General features: G+C 41.5%; 1 protein-coding gene across 8 annotated transcripts in view; it reads right to left on the reverse strand.

The window, feature by feature from the left end:
- Positions 1–432: 432 nt before the first annotated feature.
- SYT14 (synaptotagmin 14) overlaps positions 433–27,939 on the reverse strand; it is a 75,899-nt gene continuing 48,392 nt past the window's right edge. For 5 of the 8 annotated variants that reach the window (XM_062622703.1, XM_062622700.1, XM_062622698.1 and 2 more), the window contains 5 exons: positions 19,450–19,718; positions 17,128–17,577; positions 4,981–5,170; positions 2,740–2,796; positions 433–1,610 (listed from right to left, as the gene is read on the reverse strand). In XM_062622703.1, coding sequence (XP_062478687.1) covers positions 1,297–1,610; positions 2,740–2,796; positions 4,981–5,170; positions 17,128–17,577; positions 19,450–19,718 — 1,280 coding nt within the window. In that variant the 3' untranslated portion in view covers positions 433–1,296. The remainder of the gene's footprint in view (positions 1,611–2,739; positions 2,797–4,980; positions 5,171–17,127; positions 17,578–19,449; positions 19,719–27,939) is intronic. The other 3 variants (XM_062622699.1, XM_062622704.1, XM_062622701.1) reach the window with 2 other exon arrangements.

Consider the following 27,939-nt stretch of genomic DNA (forward strand, 5'->3'; position numbering starts at 1 on the left):
ACTGGTATTCCCCCAGTTTCACTGGAAGCCATAAGGGTTTATCTGATGGCAAACTTGCTTGGGATACTGTGGCTTCTCAGTCGTGTCATTAGAAAGCTGTGTTTCCCAACCTGAACATAAGCAAAGCAAACTTCTAACTTTGAGTGTGAACATTCATTCAATTGCTGGCAAATCTCTGGAAAAATAACTTACTGAGGGTTCTCTTCTCCAAGAAGAAAGGTTAAAAACTCCTCGTCTGCTCTCTACTTCCAACACAAAGCATATGGCATTCCCTAAAACAGCTCAGAAGAGATTCAAATGGAGACCTATTTCAATCAAAGCCACAGCACTTTGCATTCAGTCAGAGTAGCTCATCCGCTGCTACTTCCTTCACGTCTTTCAACCTACCTTCCGACAGCTGGCATCTTAAAGAAACCTGTATCAATTCATTCTATGGAAAAATATTTTAGTAAAGTCGCGCTCTATGAGCTTCCTACATTGGAATACACGAATACAGGAAGTGCTTTCAACAGAAAGTTACATAGTTTTACAGTACAACCTGTCTAAGGAGATTTGGAAGGGACCAAACTAATGATCTGGTCTCTTTGGATTAGGCAGAAGTACAGGCAAAAGGGGAAAACCCAATTTATGCCATATATAGAGCTCGTTCCTGTCACAGATTGAAGAAACATTAGCTTGATGCCAAAGTTCACCTGTCGCCGAAATGCTAAGATTTTTCAAGCCAACCGCATATCGAAAAATGAGAACTTATTTGTACTCAGCTCCTGGAAAGAAACTCAGTGTAAACCAACAGCATCGAATTATCTGCTGCATTACCAAGTGTTCTCCACCGGTGGGTTTTAATCTTGCTGTACAGATCATTCAGTTTTTCTCAAAGTGCAAATTATTGACCTTTAATCTGAACACAGGCAGGTCAGAAGCTACAGTGTTAGAGCAATACAAAAATTACACGAGGAGGAGCTTACACTGATTTGGAGAACCTTACATAAAATGTTTCTGAATCCAAAACCACAAAACAAACCCAAACAAATACAGCATCAGGTAGATGGGAGAGGGACCACTAACGGATCTGTGTACAGCCAGGCTTCTCTGTCACCAAGGAAGCGTACGTAGGACTCTAAGTGAAGATTATCTATTAAATCCGCCCAGTTTGCATGTTGTGCATTCTTTATGATGGAATGTTGACCTCAGTTTTCATTTTTGACTTCCACAACGCGTCTGTTGATTGTTACCAGGGATGATCGTCTGCCGGAGACCCAAATCTCGTCCAACCACGACTGCACTTTGTACCATCCGTTACGATTCTAGCAGAGTATGCCATCTACATACTTGCTGTCCTTTAGATTCTTTCATTTCAGTCCAGTGATTGAGTTCATCTTCTCCTGAGCTGTTGAGACCTAAGGAAATCCACCCTATCATCTCTTTTCGTTTCATGCTGCGCTTATTATATACAGACAGTATGAGCGTCACATCGGAAAGCTGAAACAGCGCCACTTGGAAAACGAAGGTCTCTTTGTATACTGGATTTGGCTGACCTCGGCGGATTGACGTTTTGCATTTGGACATCTCTTGCCCCATCGAGTTCAGCAGCGTTAACTTAACATACGTGTCTACAAAAGAAATCATATTTTGGAGTGTCAGATATCTCGGAACCAAAGTTTTCCAGAGCGAGAGGTTTACAAGACACAAGGATATGGTGTATACCAGGTTGACTGAACACAGCTTAGTTTAGACACATGGAAAGACGACGAGTAAGCAAAATATTACAAACACGCTAACAAATTAATTAGCTTCAGAACTGTGTAAATGGGTTAAGTTAAAGGTATACCTCATAATCCTCTTCCCATCAACCCCTCTTGTTTGTACTAAACAAACTTACATTGCATTAACACTTAGCAAGCTCCAACTAGCCACAACACCGTGAAGCATACCACTGAACTTCCAGAGAATAGGAATAAAGAAAATGGAACAAAGGCAAGAAATGAAGATTAAAGAAATAATGTTGGTAAAACAGCCAGAATGAAATGCTTAAGAGTAATCTCTGCATGGATGTGGCTCTCACTTTGGGCTTTTCAATTTGAGATATTTTAAAGACCTCAATGTAGCAAAGTGCATTTAAAGGTGGAACTTTACACAATACAAACAACCCTGCTAATTTGTACCTTCATGAAGGAACACATTTAATACACCTTTAAAGAGAAATAAGGTTTTGCGTCATTTGTACGCTGCTCTTAGGAGGTACATTTAAGAAGCCGACGGAGGCGGGGTTAGCACACACCGGTTGTTAGTATTTGGGTGGAAACCCTTATTTTTAAAGCTCTACTTTCATTTGACTAGAATGGCACCAAGCCATGCTCCAGCAGAAGGATGCGTATTCCATGAAGTTAACTCATTTTAAGAAATATAGAGCTGTATAAAACAACCTGGTGTTTCATTCTTTATATCTGTCATGTTCATGTTAATGAATAACAGTATTGGAAGACTGGAGTGATTTTATGTAGATTTGATGGAAGACTTCTGTAAAAAGAAACACAAGGAATATTTTCACCTTGCAGGTACACTGAAATCCCAACATCCATAATCAGAGATAAATGCAACTGGTGCGTTACAGAGTGCCACAAATAATAAACACATACTTTTATAAACCGATATGGTAGGCAGCTGTGCATAGCTTTACTGCTGGCAAGTTTTCTTTTGCATGAAAAAGACAACATTCAATTAGCTTCTACAAGAACTCACCTCGGATTATATAAACCTGTCCACCTATCAAGTGTTTTAGACAACAGAACAGTCCGTCTGACAACGGGGGGTGGAAAGCAGGAAAAGAAATAATGACCAGATGTCAATAGTTGGGTGAGAGAGGATCAAAGGTTAAAGTTTAAGAGGAAACACTATTCACTGGAGTGGAAGAACACAAACCCCTAGTAGCACAGAGCAGAAAAAGGATCGAACGAAAGGATTGTTGGGTAAAATTTAATGAAATGAAACTTTTTGTGCAGTTCTGGTGTAATCTTTAACAAAAATTACACTTCTTCCATAATGGATTACCTTAGCACTGATAGCTACTGGATTCTACAGCACACTCGACATAGAAAGAATCATGCAAATGACTAGGCAATAGAAGACTGGGTAAAAAAATTCACTGTAGCTTTTACCAAACCTTATGCTTTTTCATGCAAACTCCAGCATATTAAGAAAAACTGCACACAGTAGTTTACTTCATATATAAAAAGCAATAAAATGAAAAATCAGTGAACTGAAAACTAAGCTGGTTTTGCCTTAACTTTTATAGTTTCATATATTCGATTGCAATACTTCAGTTCTTGAGTAGTGACAGACTTGGGCACAAGAATGATTCTGATCTAATCTCTAAAAATAGCTGAGGGATGCTCACATCTGAAATTCAACTCTGGGCCTCTATTTAAAATGTAAAGATCTCACTTGTTTGAATCCATGTATTTATGGATTTAATCTGCATGTGCATGCATACACACACATCCATTTGATGTGCAAAAGCTCTCACCCTGCTTCAACAACGTCTGGAAGAATACTAAGAAGCATCTTTTTCTCAGGCAAAATACTGACTGCCACACCGAGAAACAAAGACACGTATCTCTCTTCAGAACAAGTCCCGACCAAATACTTGCCTACTCTAAATAGTAAGAACTTGCCTATCTGTAGAGATTCTACAAAGACAAGCATAAGCCACTTACTGTTTCTTCTCTAAGGGAACACATGGTCCCTTCTCTCCAGGTTTTCTTTCCTATTCATTCCTTCCTTCCCTCACCCCAGTCTCCTTGTGCCTTCTTGGCTCTCCCCAACTATTTCTATGCTTTGTCTCCAAACAGGTGACTCTGGGACAGCTACCTAACCATATAAAGCACTAGCGATTCTTTCACTTTCCTTCTCTGGCCACGTTAACAAAGTCTGGCTCCATCAGCAAGAAAAGTATAGAGAAAGCAAAGCAGAGTAAGGCTGAGCCAAATGTAATTACCGAATAGAAGAAAACATGGGTCAAGAAAGAAAGAGGAAAGCACCAGTCTCAAGTTGTTTGGCTTACTTCCTGAACTCTCAAGACAAAGTGAGATGCGCAAACCACTTATAAAGCGTTGGCAGCCTGATACATAATCTAGTAATGCCGGATAATCTGCTAGTACCATACAAATCTGCGGATTAAGAAACAGAAGGGCTAAAACCTGAGCCCTCCCCCAGCCTAAATCAAGAGGAACAGGCAGGTACGTCTGGCTACACCTTATGTCCATCAGCCTCATCACGTAAAAACCAGTACAAAATAAATGCGATACGAGTTCATTACTGAACTTTCTCAAGCCATATCAAAGAATTAGACATTAAAAACACTCTGTGCGTGACACCCCATCTGCCTCCAATTTAGAGTTCACAGATATTTCAGACAAATGTATTTTTGAACAAATGCTTGAGCACACAGTTCAAGTCCTTTCTGATGGTGAATATTCCTCCTGCACAACACGCCAGAGGTCTCACTTTGGTTTTCTGTTGCCTTCACTGACATTCCCAAGCTACATAGAGAGCCACCACTTCCACAGAGGCATAACAGCAATTACAGTCTGCAGTATCAACTCCTCTAGGAAAAGCAATAACTGCTCACAATGTTTATATTAACATTAGCTGGCATGTACTTTCTCTTTAAACACTAACTTTTTATTCTTGGCCTGTGATGCGAGACATTAGTAATTTAGGAATTAATCATTCCGATAAAGGTAATTTATTAGTCAGTCATCATGAAAAATTTAAACAGTCTTGTCAACTTACAATTAATGTTTTGAAGCTGAGATTTTTGCTATTTCCCGACTGACTGGAAATATCAAACATGAAATAGATTAGTTGATGATTGCTCTATTTCATTTTGATCGGGTACGACTAAGTGATAGGATTGAAGTCCTTGCTACCGAGAGCCCCACCAGTCCAGAAGCATTAGGATGCATAAAGATTTTCACTCACTGGGTGGTCTGTTCGCTGCCAAGTTTTTGAAGTGGCTGCCTTTTATCACTTCTGCTGATAATCTTCCAGTTGTAGCGTTATAAAGGAGGCCAAGGAGGATTTCTGGAGCTGAGCCATGTACCAGAGACTGACAAGAGGAGGTACTTTCGCTGCAGGACACTTCTGACATGCTCATTTGAGAGTCACAGCCCTAGGAAACAGACACAAAGTTGCATGTATTTTGCAGAACGATGTTACTGGGAAGTCGATTTTTAGAACTATGCACAGAAAACTAGGAAAGCAACTTACTGACAGTAACAGAAGTCTCATTCAATCACCCAATAAGGAATGTACACCCTAAATATACACTCCGTTTGCGCACGTGGAAGCAAACAAAGACTAAAGCAGTCTGGAATTAAAAAAAAAAAAAAAAAAAAAAACACAACAGAATTTGTGTTCCTTTTGCTTCATAATTCAGGAGAAATACAAGCAGAAGATGAAGAGCAGCCTTTGTGGTCCCTGTTTACTTCAATTGCTGTGATAGGACCTGTAACATAATTTGTCAGCATCCTGGAGAACATTAAACGCTGGAGTCTTTTACTTTCCCAGACTGGAAAACACTAGTGGAACTTTGAAGATAATAAAATTCAGGCAATTCTTATTCCTCTCTTGTAAAGGTTATTCTCAAGACTGAGAATTTACAAGTAGCAAAACAACAGAACGCATGCACGGAGAAAAATGCACTGTCTAGAATAAATTAGCTCACAAGGAATTGAACGGATCCAGAGATACGGAACTGCAATAGACCCTTTGTCTTGGGTGGGAAAGGAAGGATGCCATCCTGAAGCTCGGCAAGTGATGCTTTAATTTCCACCTTAGAAGCTTTTCTCATGCATTCTCACCACATCCCGTCTGGGACGGGGGCTTCTGATGCTCATTTTAACCCCTCATTATTTGCCTTAAAAGAAAACTGTACCTTCTTTATGCTGCCACGCTAGTCATCCCCTCCTTGTTCCTACTTTCACTTCTTGCTTTCATGCACTGGCACGTAGAGTTGTACTTCTGAAAACAAGGAACTGGACAGAACCTCGCCAATGGCACAGCAGTTTGCTCAATGGCTGAGAAAAGACTTTTGAATGACCAGTACATCCCTTTAGGGTGTACATCCCTCTCGGAAAAGGGGTAATTTGGATCCACAGAGTTTTCAAATACGGCTTGAATCGTTTGGGAATCTGGCAGCACTCTTCCAAGGAGTCACGATGGGTTTGTGAAGCGGATTCTTCCAGATTCCAAGTGTCTCCATCATTTCTAGCAACAGCTGACGTGGGCACAAATCCTCGTCAAGAGGCAAGTTAACTTTAAAAGCAAGTAACTTCATCTGACACATAAATCTCAGCTGCGTTTCAGAATCTCAAAGTACAGAAGAACGATACCTACAAGAAGAACCTACAATAATATCCTTCACACTGACCTTCTAACTAGTTCTTCTCAATAGAGTATTTCCAAGAGGCTGGACAGAAGGTTCAGCAGCAATGCAGTTCCTCATTAATAAACACTGTTGGTAGTCAATGTATTCTTACTACTCAAGAACCAGCTCAACAAAATTCCCTTAGGTCTCAAATTTGACTGTGACCATGCTGCAAGTCCACAAAAAAGACGTAACACAAAGTGAGCAGCTGGGTAATGCTCTCCCCACCCAAAAACCTCAAAGGCCTTTGATAACTGTACCAAGAGAAGGTGATGACAGCACTCTTTCCTGATGGTGACTTACTTATACAGTTTACTGATGTTCGAATAGGGACTCGGTCTAAATAGGTTTGTGACAGAGTTACACTGGTCACAGTGGGTATAAGAATGACTTTTAAAATGCTAGAAACAGTAAACAGTAAATGAGTGATGACTGAGCGGGGATGAATCCTCAAGTGTACCTCGAAAGGAAGAGAAGTGGTTTCTGTGTGGTTTAACAGAGTAGGGGGGGAACAACTGAAAAATGGAACAAGTGTGATATTACAAAGTTGCATAAGGATAGGCTAGGAAGAGCATTCCTTTCCAGCAGAATCCTGAGTGGATGGACAAGGACAACAGTATGCGTGTTAAGGCCAGAGAAAACAATGTGACCAGCTGAATGGTGGGATGAAAAGACCTAGAGGATGCTTCATACCTGTAAGTGGACGGAAATGCAACTCAGCCACTGTACCTTAGAGCTGCTGCACAGAAAGAACTGGTAGATGCAGTCTTGATGGAAATCTGAAGAGAAGGGTGAACTTCAATATGTTGCTGCAACCATTTCTAAACCAAAACATTTTGCCTTTTGTTTTCAGACAGGTGGCAGGTTCGAAACAAGCAAAAGCATGTTTAATCCTCAGCGTGCAATAAACTTAGGAACCTCCTTCCTACCAAATGCTGCGGTGACAAAAGTTTAATGGCATTAAAATAAAGCAACCAAAGTCACTGAAGAAAGAATCTAAACCATCCTTTGTTTTCCATTTCACATGCAAAATACTCCAAGCCATTCAGCTGCATGCTGGTCTGAACGTACTTTAAAGAATACTCTGCTTTTCAGTTATGAACTGGAAAATCCTAATAGAAAAGGAAGCGAGACATTAAGAAGAAAAATGAAGCAGTGGGGTGTGAAGCAGCTTGGAAGACAGGCTGATGTGACTGGGTAAACCCAGGGTTCAATGACATAAACCAACGTATAGTTTCTGTGTCTATGATAAGGTATGAAACAGAATTTGGGGGAAAGCAGGTAAAAGGCATGAAAAAAAGGGGAAGGTAAGGTTGTATTTTGTCAGTTTTCTTTCGGAAGAAAACAGAAGACCTTAAGAGGAAGAAAAGGAGAAACAGGAATCAGGGAAGGCAAAGAGCTGAAATCAGCAGGGCTCAGATCAACAACTGAAGAAAGTCTCTTCGTTGACAAAGTTAAACCCAGGGATACCGAGCATTATCAGATGTCTTCTCAAAAGTATGTTCTCCAAGCACAGAGTTAATTGTTCACATTGTGGAAATCCATTCCTTGTTTTACGTAAGGCATTTCGTGATTCTCACGACTGTTGGTAAGCAGCCTGACGTTAACCCTGTAAGGTGCATTAGAAGTGAGTAACAACTGGTTTTCAAGCCTGTTGAGAGGGTTTGTTTTCCTGTTTCTAGCCCAAATTCAAGAGGAGAGCTACCAAACACAACAAGAAAAAAGTCAGACAAGAAGTTACATTTTTACCTGCTCAAAACGTAAGCTTCAAACTGTGCAATATTAACACTGGAATTGCTAATTGGTACAACATGAGTATAAACTTAGCTACAGTGAAGCCTTCATCTCATGACAACATCACAGTGCTACCAGATGCTTTTCATCTCCTCACAGATCTGCATTCAATCTATCTGTAACTCTATCTGCAGGTGACTCTGATGCTGTAGCTTCGTTGTGGGAAACAGAATATTTAGACCAAAATTACTATTTGTTTGAAATATTCTGTCTACCTCAGTTTATTTTTACAAGTCTTCCTTCTCTTCCTCTATAAACACTGTGTGTATTTTAATAAGCAGGGGAAAAAAGGGACTGAGGTTCCCTAATTGCAAAAGCCTTTCAAGGTCAGTGAAGCACCAGAATAGCCCAGTAAGAACTGCAGGAAAGTCTTAAACGCACAGTTTTAAGAACTTAGATGAACTGTCAAGGTATTGATGATCTGGCCCCAGTGCAAGGATTTGGCTCTTGAGTTTGGCTCCAGGATGTTAATGCTAAACTTCCAACCTATTCTTGTCAATTTAGCCACAACAACAACCACAAAAGCTATGGACAGGAAATACAAGCAAACAAATATTAAGCAAAGTCTGTTCCAAATATTTGGTTCAAATACAGTAAACCACGATTTTTCAGCTTTTCATTTTCCAACACAGAGCTTTGGGCAGAGGACCTAAACATTGCCCTTATACACCACGGGACAGCGCTTCATTACAAAATCAGGTGGATTTCATTTGGTCAACACTTACCAGAATCACTGCTTTCCACTGGGTTATAAATGTGTTACTCTACAAAACCTTAGTTATTACTTCTCCAAGCTACTGTCATCCTTGGTGGCTTCTCTGCACACAGTATGTGGGGAGGAAGCATCACTTTCAAATAAATACATATTAAAACCATTCCCATTAAGTGGTATTTGGGTTTCACACGTTCCTATTGTACAAAAGTTGGCAATCACAAAAGAAGGCTCTTTCATTTTTCCCTAGTGTCAGTGGAAGTGAACACACGCAATACAGCCTGTCAGACCTGAACCCCTAAGGATGTTCAATAATCTTTCTCTTTGCCTAGAGAATAGAGAATAGAGAATCCTCTATTTCCAACAATGATAATATATGTGAAATGTACTTATTTGTCTTCCTTCACCAAAATTCCATGGAAACAGGGTATTTGTTACTTACATATTCATGTCCTACTGTTATTTTCCTATAGACTGAAGTTCTGCTCCTAAACTCTGCTCCTACGCCAACTGGAGCTAATCACAGGGATTAACGTGGCCATGCTCCGAGGGCAGTTAAAAGTTCACTTCCCTCAACGCACAGGTTAAAATCATGCCTCCATAGGCTTACGAAGTGAGACCATCTGATCCTCTTGGCTTTTCAGAATAGACACAGGAAAGATGAAACCTTGCTGACAATCCTTCAGCAACAAAAATCTGATTCACAGCATGTTCCTTGTCAAAATGCCTCTCTCAAATTCTAAATGTTAATGTTATACCAGTAAATCTCGTCAAGGACTTTTTTTGCACGTTACTTTCTTCTTCTTCTTCTTTATCAATACAACCGAGAGGTTAGGGAAGGAAATTTGAATCCCAGCAGGCAAACGAGAGAACTGAATCCAGGTCTCCAGCATTTTAGATAAAAGTATTTCTCTCTCTTAATCACCAGTGTGGAACCCCGAAGCTACTGTTCCACTTGGAGGCAAAAGCTTGCTGAGGTGATGAGAGCACCCAGGCAACCAAAGAGGCTCCAGACCAGCTCTTAGCCTGGAGCCCATCCTCTGCTCCTGCACTGCGAGCCAGGAAGGAGGAGAACAAACCTAGAGGCTCCACATCCCTCATTAGTGGCTGAAGCACTCAATGCTTTCTAACAACATGTTTCAAAGCCACACCAACTTCTGGAAAAAGAAACCAACCCCAAGATCATTCCTGGGAAAGAGAACTTAAACCACCTGAAGTCAGCCCCGGAAACACAGGGATGCGAAATCATTGGGAATGTCAAAGAACGGAGCTCTCTAATGTTGAATTCTGGCATCTAAATCCCGCTTAGGTGCTATACTGGACACTTTGATGCTTTTGCAAAGATGTCAGCCTCAGGTCCTCATTGCTTCTGCTCCTGTTTCCACTAACTCACAGAAGAGCTGCAAGGACCAATACTCAAGCTAGTTCCTTACATTAAATAATTGATACTCCTTCTGTATGCCAATACCTACAGGATGTATCAACTGTTTGTTTCTAAAGGCAGACCTCAAGGGGCACATGATCCTCAAATTAATATGGATCAATGTTTTCCATAACAAGGCCACAGCCTTCTTTAAATGACAATGCTCTGTCCAGATGGAGTTACTCCCTATGCTCGTTAGAGAGATGAGTGGTAAATAATTCCATTTTCCTCTTTCATTATGCTCTTTCAAACTGGTTAAAAAGATTTAGTGAGACAAATCAAGTAACAGTTCTTATTACTAAGGCTAATAATAACATCTAGTAAAGATGTTCCAATTAACAGAATGCACATTTTTATTCCTGTACTTGACACTTTACAGCACTGGTGTCTAGGCCAAGTGAAATCACAGACATTCAGGGAAACGTTCAAATGATTTTTTCCTTACGCACCCTGAGTTTAGGAAACAAACACATGTATTCTGGGAGGAGTGGCGTGCTTTAAACATTACCAGGATTTCCTAGACACAAATTCAAATGTAAAACTCCTTAGCAAATAGACCCGGTCTATATTGATTTCACTCACCTCCAGTATAGACTTATTCTGATTATTAAGCTATGATTAATGTAGCTGAAAATCAGAGTAGCTGAAGTGCTACAAATTCCCTTTTCTCATCAGAAGCTCCTGCTCTGACTTAGTTTTTACTCTCGAGGGGAAAAAAAAAACCTTCTGGATGCAGAGTTTTACAAACCAAGTTGTTTTCTCACAGATGAAACACGGGAAGATGGAGACGAAATGAAAAGTAATTAATTCCTTAATTCACTGCAGCCAAGGGACTAACACCTCAACAGTTCTATGCGCAGCTTTAATTTACTGTAGATACTGGCCTGTACAAACCTACAAGCCTTCCTTAGACACATGATGATACTGACCCCATTCCGAAGTAATTTAAGAACTAAAGCCCTTGTGTGTTTTCTAAGAACAATCCCGTATTATTGAATCAGGTTTGTTCTCAAACTTTAGAATACCATAATTTCGTCATAAAATTAAACATTTAAAAAATAGTGAGTTTTAACCCAAACTCTGCTTCTCTAAAGCATTTTGACCACGTTCACAGCAAGGTTTCTGTGCTGCTTTTCGTATTTCAGGAGAATTTGCTATTAGCACTTTGTGTCTACAAGTTTTCAATATGATCAGCTCTGCACAACAGAACATTAAACCTCTATTGAAAGGGAAACATTTAAAGGGTTTAATTTAAGGGTTAAATTAAGGGTTTAAATTAAACTTCTTCTTGACTGCACTTAAATGACTCCTGTGGCTTCCCTGCCTCATGACAAATGGACTTCACGGGCTTGAAATTCGCAGAGCACACGTGAGCAGTAGTGGGGGCAAACCTGGAAATGAACGTACAAGGGAGTTCACAGCATTCGCCACAGTGCTGGGTTTACATCACAAAAGTCTACCTGCTTTTTACACCGCCATGGGCAAGGAGGAAAAGAGGCCTTCTATTACTGCGTTCTGTTTTCTGAGATAAGACACGTAGCATAAAGAAACATTCAAGCCGTAAAAGCTCTCAGATGTCTGTGCTGGCAATTTAGTTGAGAGCATCTGACACAAAAAGCAGACGTTTCAACCTGCGCTCCTGAGGAAGCCACATCAACAGCTCCCACCCAGACCCACCCCTGCCTCCCCCTCTCCTTACTCCTGTCAACCTTGTGAAACCACGGAGATGTTACTACGGGCCAGCTGCCAAGGCCACAGGCTTCTTTAAGTGACAATGTGCTGTCCAGATGCAGTTATTCTCTATGCTTGGCGGGGAGATCAATGGCAAACAATCCAATTTTTGTACTTTCATGCAATTATTTTCCACTAATCCGTAACATTAAAGATAGGTTTGTAATGCATTTGTCAGTGCAACTATTTGTGATTAACAGTTCACCCAGCTCTATTTCCATCTGCTGGTGGTACCCCTTTTGATTTGTTCGGGTCATGTCTGACCCCCCAGTCCAAGAGGTTCAACAGGTGCTCGCAGTTGAGAGGGATCTGCTTCAGTTCTCAGAGCTATCACACACATCACAAAGAAGGGCAAGAGTTGGATTCTCCTAGCGCCAGCTGACAGCTGAGTAACCCAAATCAAAGGACAGAGGCTGTGAAAGATGCTGCACAAGGTCAGACAATAGGAGAGCCAAGCCTGACAAGAGGTTAACTCACTAAAACTAAAAGGATCCCTTGCTAAAGACCTGTGAAGAGAAATGCTTATCTGATATCAAATACAGGCTGCTTGAATATACAAAGGAAGTGAATATACAAAGGAAGACAAAGGTCTAGTTTAAAAGGAATCATGCTAATGAAGACCATTTTGTTACACTGCAAAACCCATGAGAAGAATCAGCACCCAGTCAGTAAATCAAAAACTAAGAGGTTCCACAAACAAGTTATAAACCTTCAGAGTAATAACTTCATCTGTGTGTGCCATGTCTCTGGTTGGAATTTCCCCCATTGGATATAAACGGGAGGAAACCAGTACACGGCTTTTGCCCAAGGGTGCTCAAACCTGCAAGCAGAATGTTTCTGTGCTTTGCCTTCTTCTTGGTTACTTGAAAGGCAGTAACAAAAGTGAGAAGATGCCTGGGCGTACACATGCATGCAAACAGTTCAGATGACTATCAAACAGAGCAGTCAGGAAATTCAGTTAACTCTAAGGGAAACAGGTATTTCATCTGGATTCCTAAGTTAAAGAATACATACATAGAGAGAGAATATATATATGAGCTTCTTCCATTTTATTTTTGTAAAGGTGATCAAACCCAGACATGTAATTCTAGACAATGTTTGTCACTGATGGATTGGCTTTCTGAGGAAAGAGAGTATTGCTCAAGAGAGTTACTCTGATTTAATCTAGAACCGTTATTCACAGCCTCTCAGTTGACTGGGGACATTTTGGAGACTGAAAAGCATCGTCCTATGCTCAATATAGTAATATCATGTCTGGAACACAACACATAAACTAACATATACCAGGTGATAACCACTGCCCTCAAAGTGGAGAGTACACACGTGTGTGCCCAAGGGTATTTTTACACATTCAATTCATAAATGCCTTCACTCAGAAAACTGTCACTAAAATAATGCTAAGACACTCTGGATATTTACAGTAAAGACATAGAAAATAATCCTTTATGGACTTATGATTGCCTGCACCACCCGTTCTTTGTTATGGGGAGCGCATCTGGGAGTTCGTTATGTTACAAATGGAGAATGCTACAGAAAGAAAGAGGATGACACTGAATTCTTCTCCACTGTAAAGGTCTTGTTACTGACAATACAGCACGAGCAATTCCTAGGTTTGCTGAGCAGGAAGAGGTATGCTGTGGTCATCCAAATTCCAAGGGCTGGTACTTCCAAAACCAATCAAAAACCAAAACCCAGGACTGATTGTTGCTCCAAAAAAGCAACCTCTGGGATGGCGAAGGGGATTACGCTTGTTTCTCTGCTCTTTTCCAAACAGACTGCACCCAATAAACTGCTTATGTGTTTTCATAACCACTTCATACTGGAGGCTGCTGTTCACTGGCAGGAAAATCTCTTCAGATGAGAATGAAGAACAACTGAACACAGGCCCACAGAGACTTCCTGAAGAAAAATAAGCATCAAAAGTGATTCTAAGCTCCAAGGCAAGTGAACAAAAATTTGTCTGCCGTTGTACCAAAAGGAAAATGTCTCTGGAAGCATCCTCCTAAGCAAACTACACACATGCAAAACCACAACGCACACACCTTCCATGAACTCTGGATCCAACGGCTCGTTGCTATCAAATCTAAGAGGGAGACTGTCTCGGGTAACAGTGACAAGCACTTTGGCTAGCCCTTGTTGGTCCTGTTTCCTCCTCACTCAAACATAGGCTGAACTTGGAAGACAGAGCGTGATAAAGGTAAGGGAGCCGAGGAGGAATTCCCCGTGATGTGGGAGAACTGCAGATGGGGATAATAGCTGCTAATGCAAGACATTATACACAATGTAGGAAGGTGAGGAACAGGGTGACATCGAGTGAGGAAGGTTTCTGAATATACTTGTAAATCTGAAGCCATGTGTAGCTCTGAAACCTATTTAAGGAGCATACAAGTGCCACGTGCTCCCCACGATGTGCACTTGTCCACGTCTTAACAACAACCAGAGTTGCAGGCCCCCCTTCCCGTGAGCATGCCACTGTGTTTGAAAGGCACTGAACTCCCTGGTCTGCCTCTAACCGCACTGCCTTGTTTTAGCTTTAAGCACACTGCCTTGTTTTAGCTTTAAGCACACTGCCTTGTTTTAGCTTTAAGCACACTGCCTTGTTTTAGCTTTAAGCACACTGCCTTGTTTTAGCTTTAGCCACGCTGCCTTGTGTATGGCTCTAAGGTGTCACTGCAAAAATACCGAACTTTAATACTAAAATCTAATTCAGAATTTACAATGTACCCCATGGTGGATTTTGTAATTGTAAATATCCCGAAACAACTGGATCTCTGCAAACAGAAACAGCACTTACCTGCTCCTGTTAAATAACTCCTGCCTGGCGCTTATGATGAGTTGGACATAAAGACTGCTGGTTTACTCCAGCAGAAGCACAGTAAAAAAGGAGTATGAGCGATGTGCATAAACAGACCCAGAGGCAAACACCTGAGAAGGGTAAGAACTAATGAAGCTCAAGGCCCATGCTGGCATAAGAACAAATGGTGAGAAATTGGCCGTGAAGAAATTCAGGTTGGAAATGAAACAACCTGATGTTTTCAGATGAAAACTCACAAGAGGATGACCTGGCTGTTTGCAAGACCAAGGGCTTGAACACAGGTGACCCAGGATGCCTTGCACTTCCAGTCATACACCCTAAAAAGACAATGCATTTTAACACTCTTGCAAAATAACTATATGTTAAATCCTGGTCCAAATCTGCTCATCAAAAAAAATATGATATAGGCTATAAATAATAATAGAAAAATACCTATGAACTTGGATGTGAATGAATTTTCAAAGGTTCCCAAAATCCCCACGGATCCTCATTCAAGCTATCAAGACGATGAAGGTTCCTTTCCAGCAAGAGCTAGGGCTAAGGTAGACCTGCGTAAACCCCATTACAACAACAAACTCTGGGAGATCCTTTCACTTCTTATCAATATTCTTATTCCTACCCCTCAAAAATGAGGGGAAAGAAGTGCAGACGTGGCATCCCTCACTGTCACAGAACACAAATATCAACCTTCTTATCTTTGATGCCTTCTGGAATTTGTTTTAACTCCCCCCTGCCACAGAAGCTCAAGAAAATAATTCAGAAGAATAAGCAATGCACATAGAGAATACAGTAATCGGTCAACAGCCTGGCCCGTTCACTGGCCTCTTCTGCTGGCTTTGGAGAATTTTCCACAAGCATCTATTGACAACACACACAGATTTATCAAGTACATTTGGAACATCCAATGGTTTGCTTCATGGGGTGCTTTTATCCCAGCTGTAAAACCAGCAACCTCTGCATTTGGGGCATTCACACTAGGCAGGTGAACCACTTCCCCCTTGGAACACAGCGATTTGTACTTCTTAAGGTATCATAAAAAAGCTGTTCTATTGTCAGCTGAGCCTCCTTCAGATTCAAGTTTTAGTCTCAGCTTTTACTAATTCTAATGAATGGATTTTTAGGCATTAAATAAAACGGCATTTTATTTTGAGTGCCTTTTGCAATACTCAGCTTCAACTGAATCGCCATTACAATCGATCCAACATTTTTGCATTGTTTTGCGCTATTTCACCTGAAAAAAAAAACAAATTTCCTTTCTTTCCCTTCTCCCCTTTTACTGATAGTTTAAAACCCCCCCACAAACCACCCAAACAAAATGCCCAAATAAGGCTGCCCTTGCTAAATCACCTCCTCTTCCCCTCAAAACTCCATTATTTAGCACATAGGCAGCTCTTTAGCCATGAGCATCCAAGCAGTCCTACTGCAGGAAACCCTGACAACATCACAAACATCCTCTTTCTGGACAAAAGCATGCTTAAATATCGACAACAAAGAAAGAGGAGATGCCGATCGCTGCCCAGATAGAGCTCAAAGGTTCTGGACAGTAAAACCAAAGTTTACCCTTACTGGTGCTTTGCTTTATTAAAAACGTTACATTATTTGCAAGGACAAAAGATGCTGCTCATCAGGTAGGCAGGGGTTTTTCCAGCATACAAAAATCCTTTCAGTTTGAACTGCTGCTCCCACCATCATTCACTTTAGAACCAGGAATCAATTATTTACAAGGTTCTAGTCTGAAGTTATTAAAAACGGCTCTGTGCTTTCAAAATCCCTTTCCTGTCTTTCTCTCTGGAATGGAAAATACCTATTGCAACCAAGGTTTAATTGCAGCACACGGAGCGCGCTCACTAGCATGGCTTTTTTCTTTCCCCTCTATCCTGTTTTTATTTTCCGATTGAAATGCTGTGGGTAGCAAAGTAAAGATTCTACTGTTAAATACATATGTAATTGCATGCTGACATACGTACATATATTTGCCACTACGCCCGTGTTTATTGACTGGAAATTTCTAAGTAATTAGAAGGAAAAATAGGGGAAGCTTTTGCAGGTGGAAAGTGAACGTACTTACAGAAGCTCTAAGGAAATGATCCTTGTGCTAACACAATGCTATCACTGTTGAAGAAAATAGAGCAGATGTGATGACTCTATAAATATACACACTCTTCTCCCAGAATTCAGGACACTGTGCAGCACTGCATTCTCATCCTGCCTCATTTGATACTCACAGACAGACTGTAAGAAGGTTCCAGTATCACTGGCACTGACATCTTCCCTTGAAGATTCAATTTGGTTAAGTAAAAAACCTTCTCTCCCACAACCCTCTCCTTTTTCATGCGCCGTACGCTGTAGAGTCTGAAGCGAACCGCGTAATTCCCAATCATCTCTGACTCCACGTGATTGAATTTGAATGTCTCTGTGAAGACAGGGCACGGTCCCCGCTGGATGCTGGTTTTCGCTCTCTGCTTCTTTATAGGGAGAAGAACTAGGTGTACTTGCCACGAGCTTCCACCTGTCCTGCTGTAAGTGGGAATGTCTGTGACAGCTGTCACTGTCACCAAAAGCTTCTGTTCCTGTGAGTCATAGTCAAAAGTCACATCCAGTGTGCCGTATTTAGCTACTGGCTCAGGATCAAAAGGTTTAGGAAGCTGTGAAGACGATCCTCGAGCTGACATATCCTGAAGAGGAGGAAGAAAAAAAACCCAGCTATTTATTTATTTATTTATGGTATTCTATCATTAAAATTAGCATGGAAATATATGGCTTTCCCTAAGCAATACGAAGGGACTACAGTCATCTTATTCCTTTCAGACACCATGCACTTAAGAAAGGAGACAGCCGACTAGCAGCCAAGAAAAAATCAAAAGCCTTTACCTGGCCAATACTACCAAAAGCCAGGAGCCAACCAGACAGAGCTCACGTTAAACGGGGATCCACTTCTGATCTCTTCTCTACACCCAACATGTTAAAATGCAGATACATTTGCTACAAGATAGAACTGCCTCATTCCAGTGCCAGGATGCACGCATTTTGAAGTGAACGTTATTATTAGAGTGGTTTAAGAGCTGACTAGTGACTTGAGAGCACGGTGAGACCCGGCAGCGAATACAGGAATGCCAACACCTACTTGCTCGTGTAGCTCTTGCTGCACTCCACAAGCGTTCTATGAACGTGCCAAGAGTTATCATGGTTTTCTTAATGTACTTTTACTGGAACTGTGTAAGATGCACCTGTCCTGAACACACTTCCTGAACCTCCTGCAAACAGCATCAGCCCTGAAGCTGCACTTCAAACTTACAATTCAGAACGTTTATCGTCACTGCAAACTCTGAACAAAATACAGACGCCCTACATTGTCACAACAGGTAGTTTGATAGCTATACTGAAACACAAAATACCTACAAGTGCAGGTCAACCTACTGTTCATAAGCTATTCCAGGGATGTAAACCAAATGTATTTCCTGTGTATTATCAAAGATACACTGGCTCATGCTGGACGAGGCCTTGGGTGATATGGTTTAGTGTGAGGTGTCCCTGCCCATGGCAGGGGGGTTGGAACTGGATGATCTTAAGGTCCTTTCCAAGCCTAACTATTCTATGATTCTATGATTCTGTGTACATGAATAGATACCTTCTGGATTTAAAAATGTCAGGTTTTTATTTTAAACCAATTGCTACACTGCCATTGGGATCTGTTCCTCTGAAAACTTTATTCTTCAAGTTGTTGAGTGGCTATAAAAAAAAGCTGGCAGTATTCTCAGCTCTTATTGAGTATGCCTACATTAATGACTGGTGTGACACAAAACGGGAAGAACTAGGATTAGATTTGCTGCAATCTGTTAGGGTTTGAGGACCATATGTACACACGCTTCTTCCCCAGTAATGCAGATCATACAGATTCTGGTCCTAGCTCATCAGCAGGTACATACAGAGTGCTAGCTACCTGGAGGAAGTTGCAGCTGCACCTTCCATGTGTTGCATCAACACCACAGGTATGCAACATCAGCTTCCCAAGAGGTCTACTAAAATAGAAACAACTGCTGACACATCAGGACTGAGCCCTAATATGCACTTCAAATCTTCGGGTAAAAGAGGCAAAAGACAAATGTGTACCAAAAAGAGCCCCTTCTGCACATGACGTCACTAATGTAGCCTTACCACTGGTAGCAGTGCAGAAACGGGCTGTTAAAAGACTTGTCAAGGAAGCACATGTCAGAAAATAGGATTTCCTCATAGTAAAAATAAATGGGTATCTTTACAGTTCATAGCAGAGAAGTGGACCAAATCTCTATACTACCATTAACAATTTAAAAGAAGTCTTTGTAATGCTTCCTTCCCTCACCACCCCCCCCCCACCCCCCCCCAAAGATGTTTTACATTATGGGGTGTTACAAGCAGAAATCCTATTTTTAATAATTTCTAACAAACTAAACGAATGGGGTGCAATATCAGTGCTCGTGTAACTGTGCAGTCATCTTTAGGTAACAAAAGGATGCTGAGGAGCAGCATCACTGCATGACGCTTCAGAACACTCGGCTGGTTTTATTTACCTCTGGACTAAGGACAGCCGTGCTATCACTTGGTACATCCTCTTCGTATCCTTTGTTATGAAAGCTTTCTATTTCGTGTCCCGTGCTTCCCTCGCTTGGGCACTTATATGAACATCTTGGACTGTTGCTACATTGGGAGAATTCACATTTACTGTCTCCGACTTCTGAAGGCGTACAGGAAAGATGAGGAGAACCACTATCATCCTGGTATGGAGGCGGCTGCAGTTCATCCAGGGGAGGCGTTCTTCTCATCCTCTGAATGCAGTTTGCTGAGAAGAAGTGAGAATTCTTTACTTACTTTCTGCTTATTTACTGGTGAGACACATCTGTGGCAAATGGTCACTGTAAATAGCTGGAGAGAGTGGTTAAAAAACTAGAAATGCTCTTTTTTTTTTTTACTTTACATTTCAAATGAGATAAAAAAATACTACCGAAACGTCTGCGAAAAGATGGAAATGAATGATCTCGCAGATGAAAGAGATGCAGATAAAAGCCAAGTATTAAGTACACGGACAGAGTGGATTTTGTAAAGCAGATATAAATAAATAGAGCACAAATATGACATGACAAACATTCTAGGCTTGAATTGCAGGGATGCTTACCTTGCAAAAACCTGTGCGTCTCTTAAGTCAGATTCCGTGCAGGTGGAATGTAGACCAATTAAGGACACAAAATGCACTCCCTAAGGCCATGATATCAAACTTCTGATTACCTCCCATGAAGTTGCTCACCCAGGGAGATACTAAATTAAGCTCCGAAGACAGCTAAGGTGCCAACAAAGGCAGACATAAGCATTTTCACAGAAGTGAACTCTGCTCACTGGTGAATTTAACAAGTGAAGCAACGTCTCAGATTCTTTATTACTTGTTAAGGACAGCTAAAGGGTATGCATGTATCTGGTGTCTAGAAGTTAGACACCAGATCCGGTCACTAAAGACAGTGGAAAAGGGATCATGAGCAACCTTGTGCTTGGGATGAATACTTGACGCTGACCATCTCTGCTTCTCACACTAGACAGACAGAAACGTGGTTATACATCTCCTCAGAAAATAAACCTGATGCATGGCTATGGATACAGGAAGTTAATTCAAAATAATTATATTTCCATGTTTGATCTCATATTGTGCTAGGCAGCATTATTATAACCTCATATTGTGCTATGCAGCAATACACAGCTGCTAGACCTGGGAGGAGACAGCAAGGCATGCAGTAGTTGAAATAAAAGGAATACCAAGAACAGGTAAAAACCTGTATCCCATTTTGTGTACACCTTCTGTAGAGATTTTAATGAAGATTTCAATGCCCCTCACACACACAATTACCTCATACACAAAAGTTTTAAAGCACCACTGTTTTCTGGTGTCAGACACATCGCTTTCACCCACAGGAAAATCTGCCAAACGAGGAAGTTAACAAAAGTATTGACGTCAGAACAACATAAGCTTTGATTTCAGAGTCACCTAACAATGGAAAAGACCTTGTTTCCCACAAGAAAAAGGTGGTACGTTTTAGCTTCGTCATCAATTTTTTGTATATAGGATTGCCCTGTCTATGTCCTGAATTCTCATCAACAAAATAAACCTTTTGTCTGCTTCAGAGGCAACTGCCAATTGTTCAACCTGTCACACAAACAGAGTATGCTTAAGAGCTGCTCTTTATGGAACAAGGCTGGAAAGGCAATAGTATGGCTCTCCTGAGAAACGGTCTCAGGCTCCCTTTTGTTCTCCTTTCCTTCGGAAGTCTGGGCTGTATCCAACTGTGGATATACTGGAACATTTCACACCACCTGGGATGATGGAAACCCAAACCACCGTTGTTTCAGTGCATACAGTCCATGGGAAGGAAACCCAGCTACATTGGCTAGAAGGGAGCCGATGTGCACTGCAGATCCCCAGGGCTGGGCAACTGAAGGATAGTTTATTATGGAGAGTATGCTACTGCCTGGATAAATATACAACTGGGGAATGCAGGGCTTTCCTCTCTTTCACTGGGCTCCTAATGGAACCCCTCTTAGCTTTAGCTAAGGCAAATCAGTAATTAAAAAACACTCCTACAGATGACACTGCTGTCAAGAACCCTCTCTTCTTTGATAGACCCATCAGAGCCAGCCTGCCATTTAGAGCGAGTCCAAATTACTGTTACAGTGCACCTGTAAAAGGTCTTCTGCTGTTAGCTAGCCCAGTGCCACTAACACTTGAAACTCCAGTTCCAAGGGCTGGAAAGGAAAGCAGAGCAGGCAGGGGATCCTATACTTGAAACATAGTCATCAGTCTAGCAGATACACACAAAACCTTATATAAGAAATAGAGTGAAATGGGGCAGTCAGCATCTTGAAATCACCAGGCAGCAATAGTGAGAAAGCTTTATTTACAAAGCAGAGAGATGGGAAAGCACTTGGGTTTGGGGTTTTTGCTAAGGTTTTGGTGTTAGGTTTTTGCATTAGATAACTTGTGCCTATGAAACTAGGTAGACAAAGTTTTAGAATCTAAACTGCTACTTTAATCATAATAATCTCCTTTGACTCCCTATACCATGAAAACAGAGCTTCCTTTTCGTGATTTCTATAATGAAATACTCCAGGAAACATAGAGCAACAACATTTCTGCTCATCGGAGCTAAAAGGCAACAAACAGCCTTAACTGAGACAGTAACCACCAGGCAGTAGCTATGTAGTTTCTTTCTTTTCACCTGCAGTCAAGCCTGTGAAGACTTTTAAACTCCCAGCTTTTTGCATGATCTAACGCAAGGAAAGCGCGGCTGGGTAACTATCAACACATTATTGTCTTACAGGAGTAAATAAGTGAGGGCGTGACTCACTTTTTTCACTTTGATGAACTCCATTATACATCCCTATGGGAAAACGGCACAGAAAAGGTACCTTTAATGTAGGTGGGAGAAAAGTGAAGGAAATTCTTATTCACCAGCTGTGATTACCAAGTCTCAGAACAAACTGAAACACTGGGGCAGGGTTTAGCTATTGCATTTGGAAAGTATCATCTACCAAACAAAGCAGGTAAACTCTTCAACCAAACAGCCTGGTTTATCACTCTAAGGACACCCCTGCCTAAACAGGTAGAAAATGGTTTTGCACACCGTTTACATAAGAAGATAGCAAAGTTGAATGCATAAAAATATACAGCCACTGCTAATGCATGCTGGCCTAAGTGACTGTATTGGAGAAAAACGCTTGGAGCTGAAAGGAAAGCATGATCTGAAGCGTTGGCATGTCTCCGTGTGGAACCACTGCCTCTAACATACCTTGCACCATTCATTTAAGGTGTAAACTTAGACACAACTACACTTGCACACAGACAAAGCCACAGAATACACTCCAAAGACCACCGGATGTGCTAATAACAACTGCTATCATAGAATCATAGAATAGTTAGGGTTGGAAAGGACCTTAAGATCATCTAGTTCCAACCCCCCTGCCTAGCAAATGGTTACAGTGAGAATCCAAAATGAATCGTTGCATCGTTTCTATGCAGGTTTCCCCAAGAAACTTTCCACTCCCAAACCAGACAGAAAATATGTTTTGACCATTCTCCCAGTTAAATTAATCATATTCAATTACCACCCCCGTTTGGACTAGACAAAACCAAGCCTGGAAGTAATAATCACAGAGAAGCCAAACTGGGTTTAGTGTGAGGTTCCTCCCAGCCAGCAAATGCCAGAACAGAGGAAAGACAAATTAGAAAGAGAGATCCCACGTTCAGTTTTCTACCCAAAGTGTGGGAAATGCCTTCGTATTCTCATAATGCATTGTTATTAAATTGTTTAGCAACAAGTACTTAATAAACTCTAAATTGAGAATCCAGTGTACTGCTGCCAAGAGGCAGATTTGAATAGTCAATCTTTTAAGGGTTAACTGCTTTAGTTAGAATTTTCACCCCTCTTTAGGGGGCTGGGAAAACACTCATACAGTGGTAATAGTAAAGTCCTTGCTGAAGAAACCAGAACTACAAGTGAAATACCAGACAAACACAAGCAGATTAGCACCTCGCTGGTATGCTCAGAGATTACAGCATGTCAACTGTCATTAGCACATTTAAGTCAGAAGAACATAAATACCTTCTCTTCACTGCTGTTTGTTAAACAATGAAGGTTCATCTGTTTTCCCAAGTCCCTGCACTGACTGAAAGCTCAGGGGACGTGACACACATCTTGCCATCAACCTCAGGGGACTGTCAGTGAGATGTGACACAGCAACCTAGGCCAAAACATGCATTCCTGGAACACACAAGTGGTAAGTCTGAAGAAAACACACAAACTTTTCCAGGCATTTTTCTGAATGGAATCACAGTTTAAAGATAAAGACAGGCTGAGAACACTGGGGCTGTTCAGCCTGGAGAAGGGAAGCTGCGTGGAGACCTCAGAGCAGCTTCCAGGGTCTGAAGGGGGCTACAGGGGTGCTGGGGAGGGACTCTTCACCAGGGACTGCAGCAACAGGACAAGGGGTGATGGGTTCAAACTGAAACAGGGCAAGTTCAGGTTAGATCTAAAGCAGAAGCTCTTCCCTGTGAGGAGGGTGCCGAGGTGCTGGCACAGCGTGCCCAAGGAACTGGTAAATTCCCTATCCCTGGCAGTGTTCAAGGCCAGGCTGGACAGAGCCTTCAGGGGCATGGTCTGGAGTGAGGTGTCCCTGCCTGTGGCAGGAGGTTGGAACTGGATGATCTTAAGATCCTTTCCAACCCAAAGCATTCTATCATTCTATGATTCTATTTGAACTTTCTGCTTCTGATGCTCCTCATTTCCCCTCTCTGTCCTGTTCCCCTGTGGACCACACTAGCTAGGCTATACCACATTCCATCATGAAGCTGGTAATGTTCCTTTCCACGTTTACAACGCTTGGACTTTGCTATTTTAATGGATTTTCCCAAAGGTTCTCAGCAGCACAAACCGAGCTCTCTTTAGCCTGTATTTCCCGAGCCATTCCAAGAACATCCATCTCAACGGATGGGAAAACAAACTATCCTTTTAGTTTTAATTCCCCTCTCTCAGTAGCAGTAATTAACAACACTTCTGCAACTTGGCGTTTTTTATATATATATATGCGTGTGTGTGTGTATATATATGTTCTTTAAATATTCATACTATTGTGGGAGGCAACAAAACTTCTTTGGCAATCTGGTTTCCAGGTCCTTGAAAACGAATAATCCCTATATGACTTAATCATTTTAGCAAGTCCTATATTGTAATTATCAGAGTATCTTCACGCTCCAACAGCACCTTTTTGGCCTCTAATAGGTCTCCACATACACTAATGCTCCCTAATTATTTCTTTTTCAAACCTCATGCAAACTTGGAGTTTTCGAGCCTTCAAGGGGCTCTCTGCAAATGTTAAAGACAATTTAAGTGAAACAGAAAATGAAACGCGTTTAAAAAGTCAAGAAACCTTTCTGGTTCTGAATGATTAAATACCCTTCGAGAGTCCCTGTCTGCGCAGCCCAAATGGAAGTCTCATGTTTGAACTCTTCTACTATCCAAAAATACAACGTTGACTGAATTAGCCCATGTTAGGAGGAGTATAAAACCCAAACATTAAATATTGAATGAAACCTCGGGGCTCTCCTTCCATTCAAACGAAAAGCTTACATGCATCTTTGTCAGGGAAAAAAACACCCCATATTATTCCACAAATAGAACAAATTATCTGGGCATTATTCTACTTTTCCGGGAGTTATGACACAAGTCTCGCTTAAAGAAAGAAAGGGAATACAGGAGTGCTATGGGGTTGTTATGAGCAATAGAAAAACACCTTAAATTAACTTTCTTTTTGGATTTGCCATGTTTTTAGACTTTCAGTCACAGCTCAACTCTCTTCTACATCAAGCAATTCACCAGTAAAGATGAAAAGTAATCATATCTCTGTGTTATTCCTAGCTTTATTTGTAGTTTGGGGTTTGTTTTTGTTTTTTCCACTAAAAAATAATTCTCTTTGGTTTCCTAATATTTAGAAAATTCCACATACCCTGAGCCTATGGCAATCAAAACAGCATTGTTGCCATTTCCATCTGACTTCACAGGGAGCTCTTAGCAGTGCATTTGCCTCACCTTCTCAGCTTAATTCTACTGGTCATTCATGCAAGAAAAAGGTTCTCTTTTGCACTGATTTTGGGTATTTTGTTTTTAATAAAACTCATAAACGAAATACTGAATTATCTCTATGTCCAGTCCTTAAAGCTTCTGTTTTCTTTCTCAGGAAAGGTCTAAAATCAATTGAAGCTAGCGATGCTCGTGCAGTGATTTTGCAGTTCTTTTGTTTCCTGTTGACACCAGGAGCCTGCAGAAGCACAGCTTGGTTTTGCTGGCTCCAAAAGAAATGTGCCTTTTCCTGCACTTAGGAGAGCACTTCCCATTTGCAAGAATTCATGGCCCGTTTTACAGAGCAATACAGAAAAGCACCGCACTGGTGAAAAACCCCAAGCTTTCGCGTTCCAAAATGAGCCCAAATTAGAACATTTAAAGTACAAATACGTTATTAAAGCATTATAGCCAGCTAACTGTCAAAGGCAGCCTTTTGTTTCCTTCCCAAATATTTTGGTCGTCTTTAAATGAAAATTACACATTAGCATCTCTTGAATTCATTTGCTTTCAACTGAAGTATCATTCTCTGCTTCCTTGTTCAATGGTCCTACTAATTTGGATAGGAAGGAATTGTGCTACCTGGCTCCGGATTTATACTTTCCCCTGTACAGAAGAAACCTTAATACTGCTGGAATGTTTCATCTCCTATTGATGCAAACAGCAATCAATCAAGCCTTCCAGAACACACATTAATTTATTTACTTATTGAACCTCTGAAAAGCAGACTTCAGAAACCCCTTTTCTGAGAGTACCTCTGCCTCTACAGCTTTTTGGAAGCCGTGATCTTTACAAAGTGGAACTGTACAGCTGTTTGCTTTCGCTTCCATTGTTTCATTTCCTTAGGTAAAACATTTGTACTAAGTGTGCTCATTCAACTTCTTAGGGGGAAAAACTTCTTTTCTGTTCCAATTAGATGCTGGTTTCACCTCTACTGCTTAAGAGCACCCAACTTTCCTTTAAGCTACTTTTCAGATCATAGACTCATAGACACAACCAGGTTGGAAAAGCCCTTTAAGCTCACCCAGTCCAACCATTCCCATGGCACTGCCAAGGCCACCACTGACCCATGGCACCGAGGCCTCGTTCCTGGGCAGCCTGTTCCAATGCCTGAGCACCCTCTGGGACAGGAATTGTTCCTCAGCTCCATCTAAACCTGCCCTGGGGCAGCTTGAGGCCGGTTCCTCTTGTCCCACCCCTTGTTCCTTGGGAGCAGAGCCCAGCCCCTCCTGGCTCCATCCTCCTGGCAGGCAGTTGTAGGGAGCCATCAGGTCCCCCCTGAGCCTTCTCTTCTCCTGCCTGAACCCCCCAGGTCCCTCAGCCGTTCCCCATCACACTTGTGCTCCAGGCCCTGCCCCAGCTCTGCTGCCCTTCCCTCAATGTCCCTCTTGCAGTGAGGGGCCCACTGTGTTGGCTAACTCCATAAATGAACAGTTATTCCTTTGCATCTCTGTTCACTTTGTCCATGTTATCACGACTGTTATAAAAATACCACTTCCAAGAGACAGTCAGTTAAATGAATTCATAGAATCTTCCTTCTTTTTTCCTCCTTCTCCCTTAAAATGCACTTGAGGTCCTGCTTGCTGAAGCTGACTGACAACCGGCTTTGAAATCCTAGAGTGCCTTGGTGACAAGGAAATGCCTTTTATCATCCCTGTGAAAACGCACCCAAATTTGACTATCTCACCAGCATTTACAGGTGCTTAACGGAAGCTCAGAGCAGAACAGCCAGAAGCTTTGAAAGCTGCCCACTGCAAACCAGCTCAGGCCTCAAGAATCCCCATTTCTCATCAGTGTGCGTGCACCAGCATCCCCTCATACCTCTGGACAGCAGCAGGTAGATGTGGGCTTAGGAAATACTTCCCTGTTACTGCTATGCTTCACTGGAGTACAATTCTCACTTTCAATGGCAGTTGCAAATTCCAGGTCAGTTTAATCCTAGTACAGCTGCAGCATGAAGCACAGGAATGGAGCAGCAGGGTAAGTGCTGAAAGGGTGAAAAAGATCCCCCAGAGGTCTAGAATCAATTCCCAGTGGAGCATTGTAACGCACAGCTAATACTCCTGTAATGTTCCTGCTCTCATTCTCTTTGGTCTCAAATGAGGAAGGCGAGAACGGTTAGAAAGCAAGAGGAATGTGTTATGCGTATAATTTTCTTGAACGTTTCATATTTTGCAGCTCATTTCAGGCCCATTTCTTTTTCTTTTTTGACAAAAAAGCAAATGGAACACAAAGTTTTCTAAGCAATACCGGACCCCCCTCTAAGATCTCAATAATTATTCATTTGATGATATAAACAAGCTCCATTCAGCAGTATAAACTGCACTTAAATGCGTTGCTTTACTATTAGAATGCCATTATTCCTTTTCCCATTGTTACTTTAAATAAGATACAATTACTTCCTTT

This window comes from Pezoporus occidentalis, unplaced genomic scaffold (genome assembly GCF_034315485.1).
Source record: "Pezoporus occidentalis ecotype Australia unplaced genomic scaffold, CSIRO_AGI_Poc_V1 ctg245, whole genome shotgun sequence".
Taxonomy (NCBI): Eukaryota; Metazoa; Chordata; class Aves; order Psittaciformes; family Psittacidae; genus Pezoporus; species Pezoporus occidentalis.